The sequence below is a fragment of the Acipenser ruthenus genome, chromosome 2 (genome assembly GCF_902713425.1).
Source record: "Acipenser ruthenus chromosome 2, fAciRut3.2 maternal haplotype, whole genome shotgun sequence".
Classification (NCBI taxonomy): domain Eukaryota; kingdom Metazoa; phylum Chordata; class Actinopteri; order Acipenseriformes; family Acipenseridae; genus Acipenser; species Acipenser ruthenus.
This window is the reverse complement of record NC_081190.1, coordinates 26,945,628-26,970,180: the sequence shown is the minus strand read 5'-3', so window position 1 is coordinate 26,970,180 and position 24,553 is coordinate 26,945,628. Positions and strand designations below refer to the sequence as shown.

The 24,553-nt window shown below is 36.3% G+C and overlaps 1 protein-coding gene across 4 annotated transcripts in view; it reads right to left on the bottom strand.

Moving 5' to 3' along the window:
• LOC117963343 (peptidyl-glycine alpha-amidating monooxygenase B-like) overlaps positions 1-24,553 on the bottom strand; it is a 98,545-nt gene that overhangs the window by 54,485 nt on the left and 19,507 nt on the right. For all 4 annotated transcript variants that reach the window (XM_058992869.1, XM_058992861.1, XM_058992870.1 and 1 more), the window contains exons 2-5: positions 17,232-17,768; positions 16,153-16,273; positions 6,222-6,276; positions 4,182-4,269 (exon numbers count right to left, since the gene is read on the bottom strand). In XM_058992869.1, the coding sequence (XP_058848852.1) occupies positions 4,182-4,269; positions 6,222-6,276; positions 16,153-16,273; positions 17,232-17,323 (356 nt within the window). In that variant the 5' untranslated portion in view covers positions 17,324-17,768. The remainder of the gene's footprint in view (positions 1-4,181; positions 4,270-6,221; positions 6,277-16,152; positions 16,274-17,231; positions 17,769-24,553) is intronic.

The following is a 24,553-nucleotide window of genomic DNA, read 5'->3' as shown; positions in this document are numbered from 1 at the left end:
TGCCATACCAAGGCTATAATTCATTCTTATGCAGAAACTTGAAACCCTGGCCTCAACCATTTTATCTAATCATGAAAGTTCTTGTATGGATGATGTAATGGACATGCACATAAATAGAACAGGAAGAAAAAATAAATTATTTGTGTGGTCAAACGAACGACATTAACATTTTAAAAAAAGAAATTTCCTAGCAATTTCCTATAATAATTGCTTCTTTGAAATCAATTAATCATAGCATGTATGAAATCGATTAAATCACGTATCTTATATGTTTCATATGATATCAAACTGTGGTATTACACTCAAATATTCATTAATATATAATACATTAAAGCTAACTTGTGTGATTTATCAATTCATCTTTTCATCAATGAGTAAAACCTTATTTGCAAACAAGTCACTTTGACTTTCAAACAAATCTTCTGTCAGTGTTACAGTACAGCAGCATTGTAACAAAACAACAAGCGACATCTCAAATGTACTCTGAATGTCAATATCAAGGCTACTAAAGTTTTTATATTTTGAATTTGCTGTATTCCGCAGGATAACCTTGATCGCACTGATTGATTTCTGGTGTTGGGAACACTTTGGAAATATCAACGTTGTGGTCATTAAAGGTTGTTAGGAGTCTCAAAGCTAAGAGGTCTTTAAAAAGGGATTACTAACAAATAAATATTAAAGAAATAAAAAAAAAAAACTATATATTTAATTTGTCGTACAACAGCATCCTTATCAGTTGAACAAATCTGCAAAACTAAGGGACAGAAGCCGCATACTGTATGCCCTAAACCTGCTGTGCCACCGCCCCACACTGTTTATTTGTATAACGATCCCTTTGTCTGTTTCATTGGATACCGAATAAAATAGATGTCTCCCTGGGGTCAACACAGGAGAACCCTGCTCTTTCAAGAGACTGCAGAGGTTGCTATGGTAATGTGCACGTTTATTAGTGCTAGCTTGATAGAGGTTTTCTGCAGTGAAGTGAGACAACAGTGCGCCAACACGCATTCATTCTCTTATCTACAACAGCATATTGTGCAGAAACGAACCACTACATCTGCATTTATTATCTGAATTGTGTGAAACTGTATTGACATTTGTTTTCCATCTGCAATTTTTATTTGATTTTGCGCATGAAAAAGGGGTGTCTAGCATTCTACTAGAATACAATAATAATAATAATAATAATAATAATAATAATAATAATAATAATAATAATAATAATTTTTAAAAATGATTTATATTATACACATTTTCTACAAGAAATACATTCTACATTATGGATTATTCCGCAATTTAAAACAGATGTATAATTGTATTCAACCCATAAATTTAAACAGGACAAATATAACATGGATATAATTATGATATCTCACTGATCCTCAATCTCTGCATATTTCAATGTGCTTAAATTGATAGGATTAATAATGTTCTTATATTTTTGTTACATCTACAATCCCTCTAAGTGGTTTCTTCTCATGATCTTCTGTGTTGTTTGTTCTGTGAGTTTCAGATGCATGTCCTCTGCAGACAGAAAAGTGATGTTAGACCTTTCTTCTAAACCTCACACTATTTCCTTTTGGATGCAAGGTCAAGAAGATAATTCTCTGAATACCTTACTGTCAGGACAGCACACACGTATGAAACAGGAACAACAAACAAAACACGAAAAAGTAAAATGTGGCAAATTGGACCCAATGGCATCCTGATTAATTAAACACAAAAGAGACCTATTAAAAAGCTATTAAAATCAAATTTTCATGCCTCTTGCTCTTTTATTATTCCAAAAATTGAACTATTACATATTATAAGAAGATTAAACCAAAGGGGTTATATTAATCAAAGGTTTAAATTACAGTATGTTTCACTTAAAGCTTAAAGTGTCCCATAATCATGTACAGTTTTATTATAAAATACGAATCATGAGCGACTTGTCTACAGAATTATATTTACTGCCTGCAGGTTGCTATCAAAATAGGCAATTATAAAAAATAAATAAATATATAAAATAATAATACAAAAAATAAAAAAAATATAAAAATAGATTGGTTGGTTATTTATTCAGGATTTGTCCAGAGATGCACCTTATACATGAGGGCATCCCAACAGCAGCAGTATGGCATGTTACAACTAAAGACAGACACAAAAAAAGCAAATCAGATACTGTATACAGGCAAGGGAATTGACATTAACAAAAAAACGGAATCCTTTAAAAGGCAAAATTCTTAATCCCCCTAAAATCAGATGATAAGTACCTACATCCCTAAAACCACGGTCTGTTTTAGCAGGGACAAGGAGATCAGACAAGGAAGACACAGTCAGGGAGTTTCCACTTCTGAACAAAAACCTTTACATCTAACGTATTACTAAGGAAAAGCTGACAAGTAGTGGCACGTCTAAAACTTCTGATAATATAGGTAGTCAACAATGCATTAGAAGCGAGCACCTGACCCCAGACAGTAGGCTGCTTCAATTAACATAAGGTTGCTGCATAATTAAATATCAGCATGATATTTAAGAAAAATGGAGATTAAATAGTGGCTAATGTGCTAAAATTATATAAACAGTTAATATAAAAACCATCAACAACACACAGTGATTATTACGTGCTATGCTGTAACAGTTCATGTTTATTCTTCCAGTCTTCCTCGCACAGTAGTTTCAGCTGCAGGAACAAAAGTTTTCTCTTTCAAAGATTTACCACCACTCGGCCACTAAGTGAACTAAACTGGCAAGTCTCTGCAAATACTTGTAGCACTAGGATGGTAGCAAGCTTTGTTGTAGCAAAGGGTTGAAAACTATAATGTTAACAAATGAAAATGAAAATACAATACAATTTGAAGTGCAACAAAAGGCGTTGGGGAAAACATTTAATGGTCTGTTCTACAGTACTTCAATAAAGCAAACATCTAGAATCCAGATAAATAACTGTAGTGCACTAGCGAAACAGAATGAATCATTAGCAAGATACATGATTACTATTCATGTATCTTTTAAACTGAGCCTGACAGAAAAGCCATTATCATTCCTTAATTGATAACAAGAGGTTCTTAAAAGGCATTGCAACCAAGTCCCAGTGAAAATGTGATATTAAAAATTATTAATCTTGTTCCAGAGGATTTGGTAGGACTCAATGTGGATTAAAACTAACTTTCCTGAAGCAATACTAATTAATGGAAATAAAAACATCCTTTTCATGGGACAGCATTGTACAAAAGAGTATCAATTCTACAGTATACAAGGCTTCCATGTCTCATCTGGACGATCTGATGAAAAAATATTTTTTTAGATATCTGGTGTTGAACAATGTTATTAGAAGACATCTTAATATAAGTGTGCATTATTGCAATACATAGATGTAGATATAAAGATAGCTACATGCACACATGCGTACACACATACTGTACACGGACACATAACATAAACTCATGAGCACTGACATCTTGCACAGCAGTGCCTTTGAGAAGCTGCTGCTATCCGTCATCTACTGTAGACTGTGCCTTGTTTTAGAATGTCCTTTATAAATCCACTTGTTACTGACACTGTGAAATCATTTAAATGTATCAGTTTTTAACCCTCATTCCCTTCATGGTTTTGAGTGTCCAGCTACAGTACAAGCGTTTGAGGCTGCAGAGTCACATCATACTTCCAAAATTCAACTTGATTATACCATGAAACCTGATGCCAAAGTTACAACCCTGATTCTATCCCAGTCATTTTTCTTTATATATAGCTCAGAAAGTAAACAAAAATAAAAATGCAGCTGCCTTTGAAGTACACCTTTTTTTGTACAACGCAGGTTAATACATTTGCCAGTTACTTTAACAGTTCAATACCCTATAAATGACAGGTCAATCAGATTTGCATACAACATGAAAGTAATAGTCTTCTTATTTTACTGAATGGAAAAAGTTTAGATCAGAAAGTCTTAATATTAAAACTTCGCCAAGCAGGTTCAGCATCAACTCTTTGTAAATTAAAGCATATTAGGAATTTTAAATCCCCCAAATTGCAACAGACTAATAATGGTACATTTCCTACTCAAAGTGTGCCAATACATTTAACCACCAAAGGTGTCAGTTAATTTAACTTTTCATGGTTACTCATTTTGTTATTTATCACAAAGGCTTAGCTTCTGGAAAAGGAGGAAGACTGAACTGTTCCTCTAACTGAATCCTTACCAGTAATTATCAGTGGAAAAGGGAGATCTGCAACCATAGAGTAACATGTGATGGACAGTATTCATGCTGGCGTGAGGCTGAAAGTCAACTGCAAGACAAAAAATAAAAATAAGTAGTATTTAAATTCAAATGGGAACAATTACATTTCTAATCACATCGGTATGTATTTTGTAGTACATTAACAAGTTTTAATAACTTTGTTTATAAGTACAAACAATAGGTTTTGTTATTACTGGTATTTTATTGTCATTAGATCACGCAATGGCTACCAAAGTCATAGGTTGCATAAACACACAATAACTGAATACAGTCAAACTATACACACACACACACACATTAAAAAGCCTGTTTGTAATGAACGCCTCATACCAAAATATTACATGTGCATATAATAGATACACTGAGGTCACCTTTTAAAACCAACCAAGGTTGACGAGTGTCATGAGAAACCACTACTCTCTCCCTGTTATTCTGAAACACACAGATAACCTCTTTCTCTCAGGATTTCATGCTCATTTTGAGTCCTAATAAAACGTTCTTGCAAAACCTCTACTGGTACTTGATATCTTATACTCAGTGTTCACTCTCTTTGTTAGGGTGGAGAAACTAACAGTTTATGTAGCTCAAGCCTTTATGCTTGGTTAAAAATACACATGGTTCCCAAAAGGGTGGGAATGCAGCCTATTAAACATGTACATAAAGTTTTGTACAACCTCTACTGCGACTCTTTATAACGCAGCACGACACAGTTTGCTTGCTTTTAGGCCTAAACCTTGCAATTCCATTCTGTCACAGTGCTGGGATCTTCAGTGTACTGCACATGCTACCTCTCTTTAATATTCCCCTAGTCAGACCCTGCATTTTCTTGAGACTGATTCTGTTTCCACAAAAAGGAGCTCATTCCAATTTTCTTAATCCATGATATCTCAAACCTACATGGGTTACCTCAATCTGTGATGACACTATTTATGATCATTCTGTTGTAATAATTAGTTAGAAAGAGACTTGGTGTCAAGCACTAGTATACATTTAGTGTTTACACATTGGCAAGCCAGGTGGAATAAAGAAAGAGTATGATGCAGACAGCACATTTATTGGCCGAGTTGCTTCCGTCAGTCTCAATTTTTCAGAATGTCTGTGGCACACCCTGCAGCTATCGATAAAGCTCAGCTGCCAAAGCTAGACTATATCACTGCATGTACCTCTTCAGTAGGTCACATTTATTTTAGGCTGAATTATTCATTTGTATTAACATCTAACACAGCTACTGGCATTTTCAAAATGCACCCTTGTAAGTAATTTACAGAATGTAATTTAAAATATGGCTTAAGTCTGCAAATCACATTATGCTTCATGGCTCTTTTTAGCATCGTGTACATGAAAAAACTTTAATTGCTGTGCAACTGCAAACAGTAGGTCATGCATCGATAAGCTTTAGATAGGATAAACTGGTTACTGGTACCTGAAACTGTTGATTATTAACAGGAAGAAACAGTTTCAGTTTGCCATAATCTTTTGTCTTTCTGATCAAATCCCAGAAAATAAAGATTCCCTTATTTTCTACCTACACACTGTATAATAGAATTTCAGCATACTGTGCTTCCTTTCATGAATTGGTATTTCTCCAATATAATTTCTGGCTCTGTCATTTTCTTGTCATCTTAAAAATTGCTTACATATACATATTTGTTTTAAAGGAGGGCAAGTTCAATTTTGTATGCCCACTACTTACTGCTAATACAAAAAGGATATAGAGACTAAAGCCAGCATGTACATAAACAGCCCATCTAACAGAAGATGATTAAGTATCTCACTTCGGACAGAAAGCCAATAGTATACAAGAAGGATAAACTGGGTTATGGCTGCCACAGGCATTGGCATGCAGCTCTGTAACTGCATTCACAATGTGCAAAGAACTGCGTTTGCTGCTTTTTCTCAGTAGCCTTTAAGAAATCCAAAGCAGCACAAAATACCATTTGTTAATAGCAATCTTTTTTATCTGGTTGGTTGGGTGGTTGTTTTTTTCATACAAGTACTTACCTATATACGTGTCCTCCCTCGGTGCTCTAACTGATATGCAGAAGTAGCTGTCAGACTGCAAAAAAGAAAGAAAGAATCAAACTAAAAACTATCTTGATATAAAATGATATTACATTTCTAGGATAGGTTAATGTCTGAATCAATCTCATTTTCAAAACATCTGGGATCAAACTTGCAAATTAAAAAGGCATGACAGAAGAAAACCTATTAAAACCATAATAATGTACTGGTTTTAAACTCCAGAATCCCAACACTGTAGGAAATTAAGTTGCGATTCTGTCAGCGATGGGGATTGAGCTGTCAGGGCATAATAAACTCTATTCAATAGCCATCAAACAACTGCATTTGTGTGGCTACCATGTGTCACATAAAAGCATATATCCCTTCTACCCTACCAACAGAAATATAAATGGAAGTCAATTTAGGTAGTCAGCAGACCTGTACACTCTAGATATATGAAGGCTGTCCTAGCTCTCTTTCTATTGCCCAGATAATACATGACTAAGCAAGCTCTATAAATTAAAGCCTGACCTTAAAGCCACAGAGCAACAGTACAGTATAATGTGATATCATTTAAAGTACTAAGGCAAAAGAGGAAACCCAGTACTTCTGATAAACATGACGTCTGTCCTTAGAACATTTAATCCACTGTATGTATTACAAAATCACTTTGACTGTGGAACTTAACTGCATGCTTGTGTACCTCGTAGCATCCTAAAAAAAAAAAAATGTAAGAAATTTGAAAGATACCAAGTTACCGCAGTATTCGGTCAATTACGAAAATAAATTACCATTTCGCAATTTGAGCATTACAAATTATCAAAAGAACGAAATTAAAGGTTATTGCGGTCTTTGAGAAAATTATTTTGATCAAGTTGCAAAATGTAAAATATCAAACAAGCAAAGAGCGAAAAGCAAAATAAGAGATAGCTTATTCGGTAAATCTATATAATCAAACTGCGTAATGTGCTAATGCAGTTCCCAAACAGTTTTTAAAGATGCTGCTCAATCTGCGATTAGCAATTAATTTGCGGGGTGTTAAAATATTTTTTTTATTGAATGAACATAAAATCAGTAAATTATATTTATAAGATACACATCACTGATTCACTATTTATGTATTTATCAGACATTTAGTCGAGTCCTCAAACCTCGGGTCCGAGTCATCAGAGTCCGAGTCACTATCATTCGAGTCCGACTCTGAGTCAAGGTCCTTGACTTCGAGTGTCCTTGAAACAAATTCAAATAAATTTTCACTAAACTAGTGGTAGTAGTGGGGGAACAGTTTGCCTAATGGACATTGTCTGATATCCCTCAGGAAAAAAGCACAAATTATTATTAAAAAAAAAAAAAAAAAATTGATTTATTTTTTCTAGCTATATTTCGAATTTGTATGCCTTTTTCAACTTTTCTGACACTATCTTCTTTTCTTTTGGAATTTGAATACTGTTTGAATGTACCTGAAGTTAATAGATAAGCTTCAAGCTGAAGTTTGCGGACGTTGTTTTGCACTTTGATAGAAGCCGTGATCCGGACTATAGAGCCGATGTGGTATGCGTACCAAAACCAGACCTGTGTAATGCCAGAAAGTCGTACGCTGTCAGATTTTGGTACAAGTGCAATCAATTACGATTTGATGGGTGTTTTCCTATTGTCAAAGATGTACATTAATTACACATTATTTTTTTGCAAACTCAAACTGGAAACAGACAATCAATTTCTCTAAAAGAAAAGGGATTGGATAACGTTTTGTTGGGCGGGTTTTTATTGGGGACAGTTGCCTAGTAACTGTAACATTACTTGTGTAATAGAAAATAAAAAAGGACTTGTTAATATCTCCGAGTCACGGAGCCCAAATGTTAGAGTCCGAGTCCAAGTCATGCAAGGTCGAGTCAGTCTTTTGCGGCCGTGACTGGAGTTCGACGCGAGTTCGAGTTCGAGTCCCTGACTCGACTTCTGGACTCAAGTGTAGTATTTATTATTTATGCAGGAAGTTAACCAATTGAGACCGTGCTTCTTAAGCATTTAATATTAACTAGGAAGGGGTGAACTACCACTTTTTAGAAAACAGGTTTTGCAGACCCCGATCAGCACCAGTCAGTGCCACGCCTGTGCAATAAAGATGGAGACTGCTTTTTGACAGCAAGAAACCCTTCTTAAAAAGGTTTTTATTTGAGATGATGACAACATTTTCAAAAGAAACCATATTGAGAGCTCCACTGAGCTAAGTCTCATTGGGCTAAGCCGAAAACACTATTTTGATTGTTTAGATAATACCAGTCAGGTAAAATTGAAGTAGTTCAATCAAATTAGAAACCATAATGAGAGCTCATTTAAAAAATATATCACAATTTAGATTTAGAAACCTACAAAATCAAAATCACTGTATTTGTTTTTTGCAAGGCTTGCTGCTGTGGCATTTAGAATTGCACTGAACGTCTTCACGCACACAGAAGCGTAGCATTCTTGGAGTTTTACAATAATTGTAGACATCTATTTCTTATAACTTTTTCCTCATCCACAAAATCAAAACACACACACATATAATATATATATATATATATATATATATATATATATATATATATATATATATATATATATATATAATACACATATACACACACATTTCAAGCTGCCAGTTTTCATTAACAATTCATTCATTGTTGTTGAAAATGATAAAGATTAAGCAAGGCTACATTAGATACTCCAGCACAATAAATCACCCAGAGATGGCTAATACAGAAAAAAGTTTACAAAGGCTCCCACACGCAGGTAGTGTTGCCGACACTTTTAAACATTTGAAATATTATTTATAGAGCAAACAATGTCAAAGCATGCAGTGAACCATCATTCCACTGGGGACAAGGTTCGAACTTCTCTGGGTAAACCACTGGCTGATAGGATGACAGTTTTGCATTGACAAACCTACAGTACAGTCTCCTGCCTTTTATTTGGCAATCAAGTTACCAGTAACGTTTTGCTAAACAGTAACACCCAATAAATTAAACAATATGGTTTGCACTTGGTTCAAGGTAGAACATGAATCCTTGAGTGTTAAGTAAAAAGAACCAAGTTACTTTTTTTTTCCCCTGATACAATGTCATTTATTTTCATTTTTATCCTATTCAATGAAGTCATCCACATAATGAGATTCATTCAGAAGCATTTGAATAAACCCTGCTCTATATTTAAAAGCCTGTTGTATGCTAGGTATTCACTGTGCTGGTGACAGGAAGACAATGGATCTAATCTTTGCCTACTGTACATTGGTGTCTCTGCTCAAGAAATACTTGTCCCAATATTTTCTACATTTGGTAGGCTGCAAGATTAAGTTCTAACACTTTCAAAAGCACATAGAAAGGCAATCCAAGAATAAATTAGGTTTTTCGCACATGATATTCCTTAACTGTGAAATTTCTTAAAGTTAAATTTAGGAGTTAATGGAATTCACTTCTTAAAATTGCCCACCAAAATGGCTTAATGTACTGCAAGTGTCTTCAGAGTTACATAAATCAATGCACAGGACGGAGTGGAAATATTCGATGTTTAGATCTTTCAAATTATATATATTATATACATAAATGTTTCAGAGAATGTAGAACTGCAGTGTACAGAAATGAAGGTTGACAAGAAGAAAAAAATATTTAAATAAAATAAACAATGTGCACAAAGTTTAAATGATTAAAAAATAATTTATTTCAGGACGTTTCGGGCAAAAGCCCTTCTTCAGCTGTGTAGCTGTGTTTTCTTTCTACATAGCTGAAGAAGGGCTTTTGCCCAAAACATCCTGAAATAAATGATTTTTTAATCATTTAAACTTGTGTACATTGTTTTTAAAATATTTTTTCTTCTTATCAACATTATATATACACACATATTATATATATATATATATATATATATATATATATATATATATATATATATATATATATATATATATATATATATATATATATCCCTCCTAAAGTCCAACTTCCACCTCCTCAAAAGTGGCAGGAGGGTGACAACATGTTCTCAAGGTGAAGTACAGTGGGGTCCCCTGACAGCAGGTTCAACCATGCTGTGAAAGCTTGAGTAACATATTCGGCCAAAGTGGAAGGGGCACTCACCAACCCGCCAGGCCAGCATGGTGAGTTATGGCCAACCCCCCAAAGATGAAAGCACAGACAAAAACATGGCTCTCATTCCCCGGAGGCTGGATCGACCAAGGCAGCGGCTGGTCAGGCATGAAGGCAGAGGGTGCGAAGTATTACGAAAAGATGGAGGACTACTAGAACTCAAGAGTGGACATCTTCTCTTCTACCGAGGCACTACAGATGGATGAACAGGAGGCGTTGGGTTCATTGTCCACAAGAAAATCAAGAATAATGTAGTAGAGACTGACAACGTGTCAGAGGTCCACAAGACTGATAGTGAAAGTTTCAGGGAAGTATGAACTTCAAGCCATCCAAGTATATGCACCAACAACAAGCTATTCGGATGAAGAAGAAGTCGAAGATTTTTATGAAGAACTACACGAAAATGGGAAGAGCCAAGTTAAATCACCGGTGACTTCAACGCCAAAATAGGAGCCCAGCAAGAAGATGAGAATTTGTTTGGCAAATTTGTACATGGCGACAGGAACGAGAGGGGCGACAGACTAGTCGAATTTGCAGAGAACAAGAACTTATTCATCATGAACACCTTCTTCCGGAAGAAACACCTCAGGAAATGGACATGGAGAGGACCCAACAGAGTGAAGACTGAAATTGACTACATACTCACCAACAAGAAGCACACCGTACAAGATGTCTCAGTACTAAACAATTTTAACACAGGAAGTGACCACAGACCTGAAAGATGTAAAATATACCTAAACACAGCACTGGAGAGAGCAAAACTCATGATGACAAAATCCAACACGATCAATGTAGAAATGCTCCAAAAGCAAAACCTGGTCTTTCAAATGGAACTGAAGAATAGATTCAGCATTCTTCAAGATCTGCAAAAAGATGAAGCAATCGAGGTAAACAAAATCTATGGAGGAAGTGTCGCAAGTAATTGCAGAAACAGCAAAAAACATCGCTGGAACACAGGAGTACAAAATGCGACCAGAAGATCACGCAAGAGACAAAAGACCTCATGAAGAAAAGAAGGGAAACGAAACAAAGCAGCTCTGAAGTCAAAAGACTGAATACACTGAGCTCTGCAAGACAGTAAGAAAGCACATTACTGAGGATATACGGTCGTTCAACTGTAGGTTGGTAGAGAAAACTATTGAAAACAACCGAAGCATAAAGAAAGCAAAACAAAAGGGAAAAACAGATTTTAGCAATCAAAGAGGACGGGACTGTCATCAAGAACCACAAACTGATTTTGAAGAGAGTCGAAGACTTTTACAGAAAATGATATCAAGATGAAAAGAGCAACGTAGCAGATGACGAAGACGAGACGGAAAAAACACAACCCGAGGAAGAAGTTCCAGACGTTCTACTAGAAGAAATGAAACATTCTATCAAACATATGAAGACAGGAAAGGCACCCGAAGATGGCATAACGATTGAAATTACGAAAGAAGGAGGTGAAGAGCTGACAAAAATATTGTCTCGTATTTTTACAGATTGTATTAAGCAAAAGAAAGCCAAACGACTGGAACAATGCATCAGTGATACTTTTACATAAGAAAGGAGATAAAGACTTCCTATAATCTACAACAATTTTACCAAGATACTCACCAACAGACTTCAAGATAAATTTGACTCGGCACAATCAAAAGAGCAAGCAGGATTCAGGAGTGGATTTAGCACAATGGATCATCTTCAAGTTGTACAGCAAGTGATTCAAACCAGTAACGAGTATGGACTACCACTTTGCTTGGGATTCATCGACAATGAAAAAGCCTTTGACTCTGTTTACACATATCTGTACTAAGCTCTCTGAAAAAACAAGGAATTGAGTAAATGTACAGAGACTTGATCAGCACCATATGCAAGAATGCAACATCTACAGTAAGACTCCATAAAAACAGTGATAAAATCAAGATTAAAAAAGGAGTTCGTTAAGGAGATACAATTTCCTCAAAGCTCTTCACGGCAACCCTAGAAGACATTTTCAAAACTACCATTTGCTGACGACATCCTCATATTTACAACGTGCCCAGAAGAATTTAAAAAAGAATACAAGAACTACACAAGGCTAGCATCAAAGCGAGTTTGAAAATGAACCTGAAGACGACTCAAGTCATGTTCAATAAATATACCACTGCACAGGCAACTGAAGTCATTGGGATCACGCTTGAAGAAGTCAATAACTACGTATACTTAGGACAGTTAGTTTCTGTAACAGAGAACCAAATGTGTGAAATCAACAGAAGAACAAAAATTGGTTGGAATGCCTTTGGAAGATTAAGCATGGTTCTGAAAGGGAAACTATCCTTATGCCTCAAGATGAACGTCTTCGACAAATGCGAATGTGAAACCTGAACCCTCAATGCAAAAATGACTCAAGTTAAAAACGACTCAACAGAGTATGGAAAGATGCATGCTGGGAATAACAAGAGGAGGCTGGAAAAGGAAGGAATGGAGAAGAGAGCAAACAAAAGTATGCAATGTTATTCTAAAAGCGAAAAAACTGAAATGGCAGTGGGCCGGACATGTAGCAAGAAGAACAGACTATCGCTGGACCAAGGAGATACTAGACTGGATCCCAAGAGATATAAAGCGACCAAGAAGAAGATAAGATGAAATTAGGAAACACGCCGGAGCAACGTGGATGAGGGAAGCAGCAGACAGGCTTTTGTGGAAGAATCTTGGGTAGGCCTTCATCCAGCAGTGGATTGAAAAAGGCTGAAGATGATGTTGATAAGATAGATAGATAGATAGATAGATAGATAGATAAACAAAATAAAGTCTGTTTGGTCTTACGCTCACTTCTCAAATCAATCCACTAACCTTGATTTATAGATTAAAGTCCAAAAGACCAATTGGTCGCACACTCAACTGTAGTCTTTTAAAAAAGATTTTCTTCATTTTATTAGTTTTTTTTTTTTTTTTTACTAAAACGAGCAAACAAACAAAAAGGAACTATGCGTTTCGACACAACAGGTCTTCGTCAGGTTCACAATAATTTAAAATTACAGCTATAGTCACTTATCACACACTAATCCAATTAGATAATTCAATTATAATCAAGTCATTTACAGACATGTCTACATTGTGCAATTTCTATTAGTTCTTAGCAATTGAGACTTTCAGCTGTAATCACTTACACATACATGATAAATTAAATAATTTAACCGTAAAATTAAGTTATTTGGCACTTTACATAATTATCCACATTGTATAATTGACATAAAAACAACATTATGGTTAATCTACTTCTAATCAAAAATACAAAACTATAATACAAATTTCTACTTTAGCAGATAGAGGGTACAATTGACTTATTCAGAGATATTGGCTCAAATCCAATGTTTCATTTAGTCCATAAGGTTCTATAGTTTTTAGTGTAAAAATCCAAAATGATTCTCTTTATAACAATTGTTTAATTGCATTACCACCTCTAATATGAGCTGAAACTTTTTCAATCGCTGCAAACTTTAATCTTGAAGCAGAGCCATGATTCATGGTTTTGTAATGTCTCGATATGGCATAATCCATATTGTTATTTCTAATTGCAGCTTTATGCTCTGCTATCCCACAAGGACATTTAAGCATATATAGGACAGGAGTTGAATTACAATGAATGAAATCACGAATCTCATACTTTTGACCCGAATGTGGATGGTTGAAGAATTTTGTATTATATGTATTGGAGCAATGAATGCATCTCCCACATCGATAATTCCCATGTAATTCTCACGTTAGCCAATTTTCATTTGGTGGTGATGGTTTGCACATTGAAGAGACTACTGCATCTTTAATATTTTTACCTCGTTTAAAACAAAACCTAGGTGGAGAAGTAATACATGTTTGTAATTGTGGGTCACATTCCAATATTTTCCAATGCTTCAAAATCGTTCTCTTAACCTCATTAGACATTTGGTTATGTTCAGTAACAAAAGTGATTCTGTCGTCACTAGATTCATTCATTTTTGTGGTTTCTAAAAGTACATTGTGTTGTAATGCTTTTGTTTTTTGGTATGCCATTTCAATTGTGTTTCTTTTGTAACCTCTGGATCAAAAACGGTTCTGCATGTCTTTAGCTTGAATTTCATAAATTGGACTCATTGTTACATATTCTTTTTAGACGTATAAACTGGCCATATGGAATGTTTTTAATCATATGATTAGGATGGTCACTATTTGCATTCAGAATCGTGTTTCTATCTGTGGGTTTACGAAAGATCGTACTGTCAAATTTACCATCAACATTTTTAGATATTAACAAATCAAGAAAATGTATCTCAGTTTGAATGAATTCCATGGTGAATTTTAAAGTAGGATATTTATCATTCATATAATCTCTGAACAAAAACAAATCAGTCTCAGAACCAGTCCATATTACAAAAATGTCATCAATGTACCTTTTCCACAATAACATATCCTGCAGGAGTGGACTTGAGGCAGTGTCTTTAATTTATTCTTTTTCCCCAATACCCCATGGATAAGTTTGCATAATTTGGGGCAAGACAAGCCCATTGCTGTACCTTGGATTTGCAGATAAGATTTATTGTTAAACAAAAAATAATTTGATTTTAAAATAAATGTAGTTAATTCTAATAAAAAATAATTTTGTTTATTTTCAAAATAAAACGACAGTGCCTTTTGGTATATAGACTTTCCACATCGAAAGAAACTAGAAAAAGAGTTAGGAGGAACTGAGTGTTGGGAAAGCACTCTGATCACGTCTCGGGTATCTGCTAAATAAGAAGGTAAATCTCTTACAATATCCTTAACTAAATAGTCTACAAACTGGCTTAGCGGAAACTATAGGTCGTCCTGGAGGTTGTAAAGGATTCTTATGTATTTTTGGTAACGTGTAAAATACTGGTGTTCTAGGGAATTCAACCTTTAAAAATGATATTGGTTTTGTGCGATTAGTTTGCTTTCCAATGCTTTTTCTAAAATAATCGTAAACCCGGATCTCCCGTTAAGGGTTCATAAAAACTTACTTAGTTGTCTTAGAACTTCACAAACATAATGCTCAGAATTTTGAATGGCAATAGAACCTCCTTTATCTGCTGACTTCATTACTATGTTACTATTTTCTTTAATGGCTTTCCTTTCCAGCTGACTCACATTATGATGTTTAAGTACTGAATGCTTTAACGTTGTTATATCTACCAATTTACTAAAGATACTCAGCGTACTATTACTATTAGTACAAATTACAAAGGATCATAATTAAAAACGGTTAACCTTTTAAATCTCAATTTTGTTTATGCCTTTCAGCCAAGATTATCTGTACAGCATGTGGGAGTTTTATCTTTTACCTATTAAATATTGCAACAGAAATTTACCTCTACCTGTTCCTTTTCCCATCAAAACAATGAAGACTATCTGCAACAATGAGTCATCTCTGACTACTGAACGAAGAGAAAAAAAAAAAAAGCAAGCAATACACTTCCTACTGCTGCAGCCTCCACAAGACTCAGTAATCAACAACATGCTCATCACTTCAATGTCTCTCAATTGGTTGGGGGGAAAATTATTAGTCAGATGCAAGATGATTAACAAGCTACAGTTTCTTTTTTTCTGCTGTCTACCAATGCTCTCTATTGGAATAAAGCTAATCTCTTTAAATGGGTAATCGGTTTTTTTTTTTTTAAATGTCATTTACTTTGATATTCCTTAATAAATGCACCTTGTAAAATGAAATCCAAATAAGATAAGGATTTTGTTTAACTTCTAAAACGATTCTGAAATTGTAAACATTAACAACAACTGGCAAGCATCTACTGTTAGAAACAACTTGTAATGTCTTATTGATTTGTTTTGGTACCTACCGCTTCAGGAGTAACCCCTGGCATCCCAATATTAATAGTAAAATTCTGGGCATCAGGAGAAACAGTCGACCGTCTGGTTCTTGCACATTCATTGGAGGGAGGCCAGTAATTCTCTTGATATCTGCATTTAAGAAAATGCAGGGTTTGTCAGTAGCTTTTGGTAACATGCAATAAATGATAAGTGGAACAGCTACTCTGAATATAAAAGGGATCATTTAATCATTGCTTCAACCTGAGGCACTGCAGGTAAAGTAGCAACCTGTTGCAGATTCTAAACACATTTGAGACAGACAGCATTGTATATGAATAACAGTAACGGAATACATTAAAACAAAATGTACAGTATGGGAACTGCCTATTGCTTCATAAGAGTATAATATTACAGTATAAAAAGCACAACGCACTCATTAAAATACAGTATGTGGTAAATAAGACATACAAGAACAAGAATGCATTATTCATGCAGATGCAAAGGTTGTTCATGGATATACAATAACAAGGGAAGGAGTCCACTGTGAACAAAACAGGATGCTCACAATAGGATTCTCTCTAAAGAAAACACTTTCAAATCAAAATGAAACTACAGCCCCTTTGTAAGCAGATCCCTGTGGGGCACCTGAGCATTACAATAGGTTATGTTTCAATTTTGTTCTTTTAATTTCACTTAACATATCAAAACGTTTACTACATGGTATTCGAGATTAAAAACACATTGCATGTATCCAAGACATAATTGGTCAAACAACTGCATAAAAGTTGACACATAACCAGCTCTCTGCTTGGGTCTGACAGAGATATAAGCTACGTTAAGTTTAATCAATTTAAAACGCATAACTACTTTACAATTGAAATTTGTTATTACAGCCATTCACATAGACAACATTAATAATATTCAAAAGTACATTGTAACCACTTTTAACACAACTGTAGACCCAGAAAACACTCTAAATTAGGTTTCCCCTTCAGTACTACTGTATTAAAATAATAAAAAAATAAAAACCTGCATTTCTATACCTTTGCACTGTAAACATGCACTTCAAGAACATTCACTATGTTTAAATATAGACATTGTAACCTACCTTTTAAAAACAGACAGTGGGCTTCTGGATCCCAAACAGTTGCCTTGGAAAATTAAAGAGAGTAACACAATGCTGCAAATGAGGGACCCCATGTCCACTCTGCTGCTGTTGGCCTGATCAGTGGAATAAGAAAGGGCAGTGCAGTTCTAAAATCAGCTGTGGACCAGACGATTAAGGAGATAAAGCAGGAGCAGCGGCGGCAGCATCAATTCAGCACTGGGTCATCATCAGCACTCTGTAGCACATGTCAGTCCATCTGTCTGAAAAAGGGGGTTGGGCTGGAAATCAAGGTGGTAGATGGGCTCTTCTGTTTGAATCTTTTTTAACAAGGCTCTCTTCTCTTGTTACACATGCACGCACTTGCACTCCCACGCTATATTCCTGGTGTCTGGTAAAAGGGAAGCGATACAAAAGTGACAGTGCTGTCTGTTTTCCTCCCCCAGAGGTTCTTTCCTGCTTTCAAGCAGAATTCTGCAGGTTATCACTCCAGCACACTGGGTAGCATCTCACAGCAGAGCATCAGTCTTCATTTTGAACCTGTGAAAACAGAAGCAGATAATGGATGACTGACATATTACAGCATTAGCCCTCAGCAAATCCCTGTTGGGCTCTTTATTACATTAGAATTTTGATAAGCTGTAGCCCAGCCCATGTGCTGAGAATGAGTCTGGTCTGTGGAATGAAGGTCTGGCAAGAGATTTTTTTCTTTTCTTTCATTAAAAATACATAAAAAAACAGTCTGCACTAGTATGCACAGCATGTCGCCAGAGTTATTCAGAGCTCTGCTTCAGTGACATGCAAATGGAAGGGTAGAAAGGCTGCCTCAGAGAGAAATACAATAATCCAATCAGAGATAAAGCTTTCCACAGCAAAGAGGATTCCCCCACAAATGCACCCAGTCGTTCACCGTCAGGAGAGGAATATGTGCCCACATGATTTACCAACTGTACCGTTCACTGCAGCTCTAAAGTAGTCCTGGACACAATTAAGGGGGAGTGAATAGCATTCACTCAATCATTCTCAAGGAAAACTCCTTTGTACTTAGAGCAGAGAGAGGAACTGGCCTCTAGTGTGGTGGTGGCACTAGAATTTTATAAAGTATATATAAAAAAAGAAGAAAAAAAAGCTTTAATTCATGCAAGCACCGTGAATAGAAAGGGGGGGGGGGGGGGGGGGGCACTCTCAATCCAGTCGATGCTCTCTAAGCAAACTTTTTTTCTTTTTTTTTTTAATGCATTCCCCAAAATGATAATTATGACCGTTAAAAGACAGAGGTCTAAAATCCGTCCCAGTCGCAGTATGGCTTTTGTCAAACAATTATAGATGTGCCACTGATGACCAGCAATCTGCTTATCTCCATCTCTACAGTACATCTGTTCCAAGACCAATTTTGTCTTCATTGTGCACTGAAGAGGTCCACTTTCAGACCACTGGGAATTTTTTAAAAAAGTGGAAAATGAAAGGACTTGACTGTCACTAATGATCTAGTAGCATCATGTGTAAAGAACACTGGGAGTTGCTTTGTTTCTAACCCTACTGCATTTTCACTCTGCAGGGAGCTTGTTGCAAGGAAAAATCACAAAGGAGCCGATGCCTCTCAGTACAGTAGAACTCCATACAGTACTGTAAGACAACGATCATTACAAACAGGGTTTAAAAAGAGCAACATTTTTATTTTATTTTTTAACTATGGGCTGAAATTTCTAAGAATGATAGGGATGATTCAAATTTTATAACTGGATGGCTTTTTCTGAATGTGCTGTAGGGCAACTGACTAATAACTGATGTGACATTTAATTTTAGATGGATATAATTTTGCATCCTGTAAATGCATGGCTTGAATGAGGGTACAGTACAACAGTCACCATTTGTACAGTACTGCAAGTAATATAAAGCAAACCAATCATGTCAATACAAAAACAGAGTAATTATCCAAAATGAGAATTACATTACTAAATAGGCATAAAGCTTATACTAACAGGTCTATGGTCTTACAGTATTACCAAATCTACTCATTGTAAAGTATGGGTTAAGCCAATAATCTTTGTTGTGACTACTGTAATACTGTATACTAGGGAAGGGCCGGTATACGATTACCACAGTATGACAACCGTCAAAAAAATAAAAAATAAATACAGTGGTTACCTTCATATCACACTGTACAGTACATCATGCAAGTTATAAAATGAAGACTTACAAAAAATGGAAAAATACTACTGTAAATGACTTAAATTACTGTATTTCACAGAATTAAGAAATGATCGGTCATATCGCTTAAAAGACAAACATTTACTATCAGAGGCAATTATTGAAGAGCAGAGAGGAGTTGTTTATTTTTGGCATAGGGTAAATAATATACATATAGCAACACCATTAAAAATGTATGTTAATACTAAGACGTATGCTATATCTTTGCATTGCACAACTAAGCTTGGTGATGGTGCTTGATAGCGAGGTAGAATGGATGGAATGTTCAAGTGTGAGGCTGGCTGAGAAATCGGAGTAGTATCAAGACAAGACTTTGTAAAAAAAAAAAAAATATATATATATATATTCAAATGAAAATAGCCTTTTCCTTCACTTGGTTCATACAGTAGGAACACAGGAACATAGACAGCATTAACCGTTGTATACCGTAACCATGGTAATTGTGGTGTAGAATAACAGGAACTGTATCAGCACTGTAATGTACCCAAACCACAAAACCGGCACGACGACTCACCCCTTGTGGCAGGGCAGGAGACTTGCAAATGAAGAATGGGTTTTTTGGATTGTAAAGAGTATTGTGTAAAAATGTGTGTACATTTATTGTGTCATTACTGTAAATAATTAATGAAGTACCCAACGCTCCTAGGAGAGCCTGCCTGCTGTGTGACTGCCAGCTGTGGAATCTAATCAACAGGTAGGTGTGATCCAGGGAGGCGTCGGGTATAAAACAGTCCTGTTTGTTTACCTCAGGGCTGCTGCAAAGCCAAAGCCGACTGCCTGAAGACCGTCCACGCTACTCGGACATAGAGACCGAAATACCTTTCTGAAATCCTACGATCGCCCCGATAGTGAAACGGGATCGGAACCAAAAGAAGCCAAAACCGCCGACAGCGGGATGTGTCGCCGGAGTCGGTTTGTGTCTATGCAAGTAAAGATTAGTTCAGGGATGCTAGAGCCCCATGAAGTATAGCAAGGTCTGCAAGCGGGACCTCCATGCATTAGGGAGTAGAGCACGCTGTTTTCATGGCACCTTTTGTTTTATAGTTTTTGTACCGTGTTTTGATTTTGCTTTTAGCACATTCCCCTGTATGTCCTCAGTGCGCTACCATTGCTGGTAGTGTCACATGAGCTGCTGTCTGTCTGTAAATCAAACTTGCACGCCTGCGTTGTGTGTCAACTTCAACCTCCGTCTCAGTCTCCTGCCTGTCACTCAGCAGTAAATGCACACACCCACACCCCTACTGTATACTATAATAAACAAGTCTGATATTTTAAAGAAAGTAACTGTAACTATAATTATTTCTGGCTTGCAGTTGAAGCATGAAGAGTTCTGTTTTAAAGCAGTGCAGTCCAATCCTTCCTTTTGCTAGGATTAGGTTACATTAAAACACATTTCTACAGCACTGCAAACCAGTCAATGAAATCAGAAGCAACATTAAATACATTCTTCTAAAGACTGTAACCTTGTTCATGCAACATACCTAACCCTCTCTGGCATTCATACAAGTTCAAAGTTAGAAGTGTTGATTTCTTTTCATGTGTTTTCACTTAATAAAGATTTATTTATCAAAGTCAAGCACTGCATTGGCATGGATAGACACTTGTGCACTGATACGGTAGGCTTCTAGATGGATAATGCTGGAATATTATTGGCCTGCAACTGTAGCTGCATACTACAGTAATTTAATACTGATGCAACTAATTTATTCATCTCGTGAAACGTCCTTTTGACTTGGCCTACACTTGCTTGTTACATTGCAAAACACTTGCTTATTGGTTTGAAAGATACTTCCTTCAATTGGGATTGAATGCACAAACTTAGTTCTCAGAGGAAGGGAGGGTCATTCCACATCAAAAGGACCAATGTTCCCTACCTCACCATCTCAGATTATTTTGATATGACATTCTTTATGAATGTACCTGGGAGTGTTTTAGGAAGAACCCCAAAATATTAGCTCTCAACTCTTTTTTTTTTTTTTAATTTATAGGCCAATATTTTTCCAGTCTTACAAAAAGCATAGCATTAGTACATATTACTGTAAGTGTGTACAGATTATCTGCTATCCCTTTTGAATTCTGGTGGTGCTGCAGGGATACAATTTCTGTCCTGATGTCCAGAGGGCTCATAACTCGGTAACCCTGCAACACTAATACTGCAGTCTTTGCTGTCGTTAGATAACCTGGAGAAACTACAGAGAAGGCAAGAACTACAGTGGTTCAGGAGTTCTCACAAATACAATATGGCATTTCTATTACAGTAGTAATACAGTACGATATTAAGTCAGAAAAACAGGACCTTAACTGCTGAAACCTCGTGAGCCACAAGCACGATTCCTGCTCTGGGTTACATGGGTTTTTACAGCTATTTTTACTGTGAGAAAGCAATTGACCCTGCCCTTAAAGTTGCACTGCCAAAAGGACATCCTTTTGCTGTTTCACGATGTATTTGCATGAGAACGTCACAGTCATGACTGTAGAGTCGATTTTCACGTGTAAATCCTTCAAAAGGGCCTTTTAGTATACCATACATCTAACAAATGCGTCCTACTCATATGAAATATGGCAAATCACACTGTATACATAATATTATTATTATTATTATTATTTGTTTATTTAGCAGACGCCTTTATCCAAGGCGACTTAAATAGTCTAGGGTGTGTGAACTATGTATCAGCTGCAGAGTCACTTACAATTATGTCTCAACCGAAAGACGGAGCACAAGGAGGTTAAGTGACTTGCTCAAGGTCACACAATGAGTCAGTGGCTGAGGTGGGATTTGAACTGGGGACATCCTAGTTACAAGCCCTTTTCTTTAACCACTGGACCACACAGCCTCTAATATGTATTTTATGTTCTACATAAAAAATATTTATCAGAACGTAAAAATGTATGTAAACCTGCTGACTGAAAAAAAGCAAATGTCAAATGAATATCAGTATCAATCAGATAAAGGTTAATTAAGGAACCACCCCTCTTTTATTAACAAAAAACAGCTGACTCCTCCAGGGAAATTTCCACAGTACATGCAACCATTAGTCTGCTAAGCCATGACAAATGCTAGATCATTAAAATATATTTCAGTTCATACAAGGTCCACAAGTATCTTGCAGCAATTAAAACAGATTTTTCTCTGCAACTCTTTCTATCCTAACGAAACATTAAATCAGGTCAAAACAATAATACTGGATGTTGCCCTTTTTTACTTTATAAATAGTATCTTGGTTTTAGAGAGCTGATGGTTATTAATTAGTTACTCTATTCATCTGAGCAAAGTCTCAACAGCAGAGCCCAAGGAATTGAATGCTAACTTGCCAATTTATATGTTATTATTATTAGGAGAAAATCTAAGAATCCTAGATGGATTTAACTTACTGGTCTTTGCAGAATTTTAGTACAAATGATTCAAAGTTTAAACTTGACTGGTGCTTTGGTGAACAAAAACAAAGCACACCCAGTGGCATAACGTATGGAATCCGAGGGCACCTCTGTCATGTCTGTGTACAGTGTGTGGAAAATAAAGGGTTATAAAGTGAAAAATACTGTATAAACTGAAAAGAAATACATTAATATGATGGGCCATTTGATACAGGAGTTTATTTTAATGAGCTGAAATGTATAAATTCCTGACCCTCATTCTACTGGATTCTACTATTCTTTATGCGTGATTTCACTAATGATGTGCCTACCATTTATGTCAAGTCAAAATTATCTGACTGGAGTTCCATATAATATCTGCTCACTATAAAATATTCTATAAACATTTGATTGGAGTCAACAAGCCTTGGAGACTGTGCTGACAAATGCTCCTCTTACACTAGATGAAAGCTGCACCAACTAAAATCATTTGTGTACAACCAACTATTGTATCCGTCTGGTTTTAATAAAGTCCCTTGCGGATTCTACTCTGTTGCTATAATGGCCGGAAACCTATTTAATACACTGACTGAGTAACAAAGCTTCCTTTGGTACAGCGTCTGTATTATCTTTTGTTGTTTATTTCATACCATAAAAACACAATTGTTCCTTGCAATAAAAAAAAAAACAAAACACAGTACTGTATTTGTGGTTTTACAGTATCCAGATCAAAATGAACTTCACTTCTCCTGACAATTACAAGGGATATTCAGAGACACAGTATGTGTTTGTGGTGATCATACAACTTATGCTATATGGAGTAGTAGAGCATATAAAGTATGGCTGGAGGTCAATAGGGAACTCTCTTCTCAACATAGCCTGTAGTATCTGAAATCACTAGAACTCTATTTTTCATTAAAATGACTCTGGATGGGTGCAACAGGATTTGTCCCTCTTAAAGGGAAAACTGTATTGCAGTTAAATTGTGAAAAAGTCATTCATTTCTACTCTCCAACATCAATTGTGGACCTAGGACAGCGTTGTACAGTATCTCTCTGCTAATAGCAAGGTTTACAGCTACAGTTTATTCCAGGAAATACAGCATTAAGACCCATCGAAATGCAGAAAACTGGGGGTCCCCGAGTGGCTCATTTGGTAAAAGCAAAGCCATGTGGTGTGCAGAGCGAGTCATACAGCACATGTTCGCATGCTGGCTGTGTGTAGTCACCGGTCTTCACTGGGGATTCTGAAGGGTGCGTCTCTGGCGTTCCCGTGGGTTAGGCCGGCAAGGACAGCTTCATCGTATTGTGCTACAGCAAACTAGCCAGGTGCCCAGTGAGCTCACAGCAGACACCTGCAGGGCTGGCCTTTGTCCACCAGAGGCAGCTAGCTCACCAACATCTGCTCTTGCATTCCTGGGTTTAAAAGAGGAAGCTGGCTTGGTCTTGGGATCGGAGGATGCCCATTGAACCTTCAGATCTCCTGAGCTGTGTGGGGAATGGCTGCGGTGAGAAGAAGAAAGAAGAAGAAGAAAAAAAAAAAATATGGACATTCCAAATTGGGGTGAAAATCTGGGGTAAAATAATGACGCTGTATCAACTGCAGCTGTGAAGATATTGTATATAGCTAAATAGTATATGTGTATGCAATAAGGCCCGACAGGTTGTCCGCATACGTCGAATATACGGACGCCTCCAACACCTGAGAAGACCGGGAGGAATAAAAATAAATTCAATGCCGTCTTGGATTTCAATCATGTT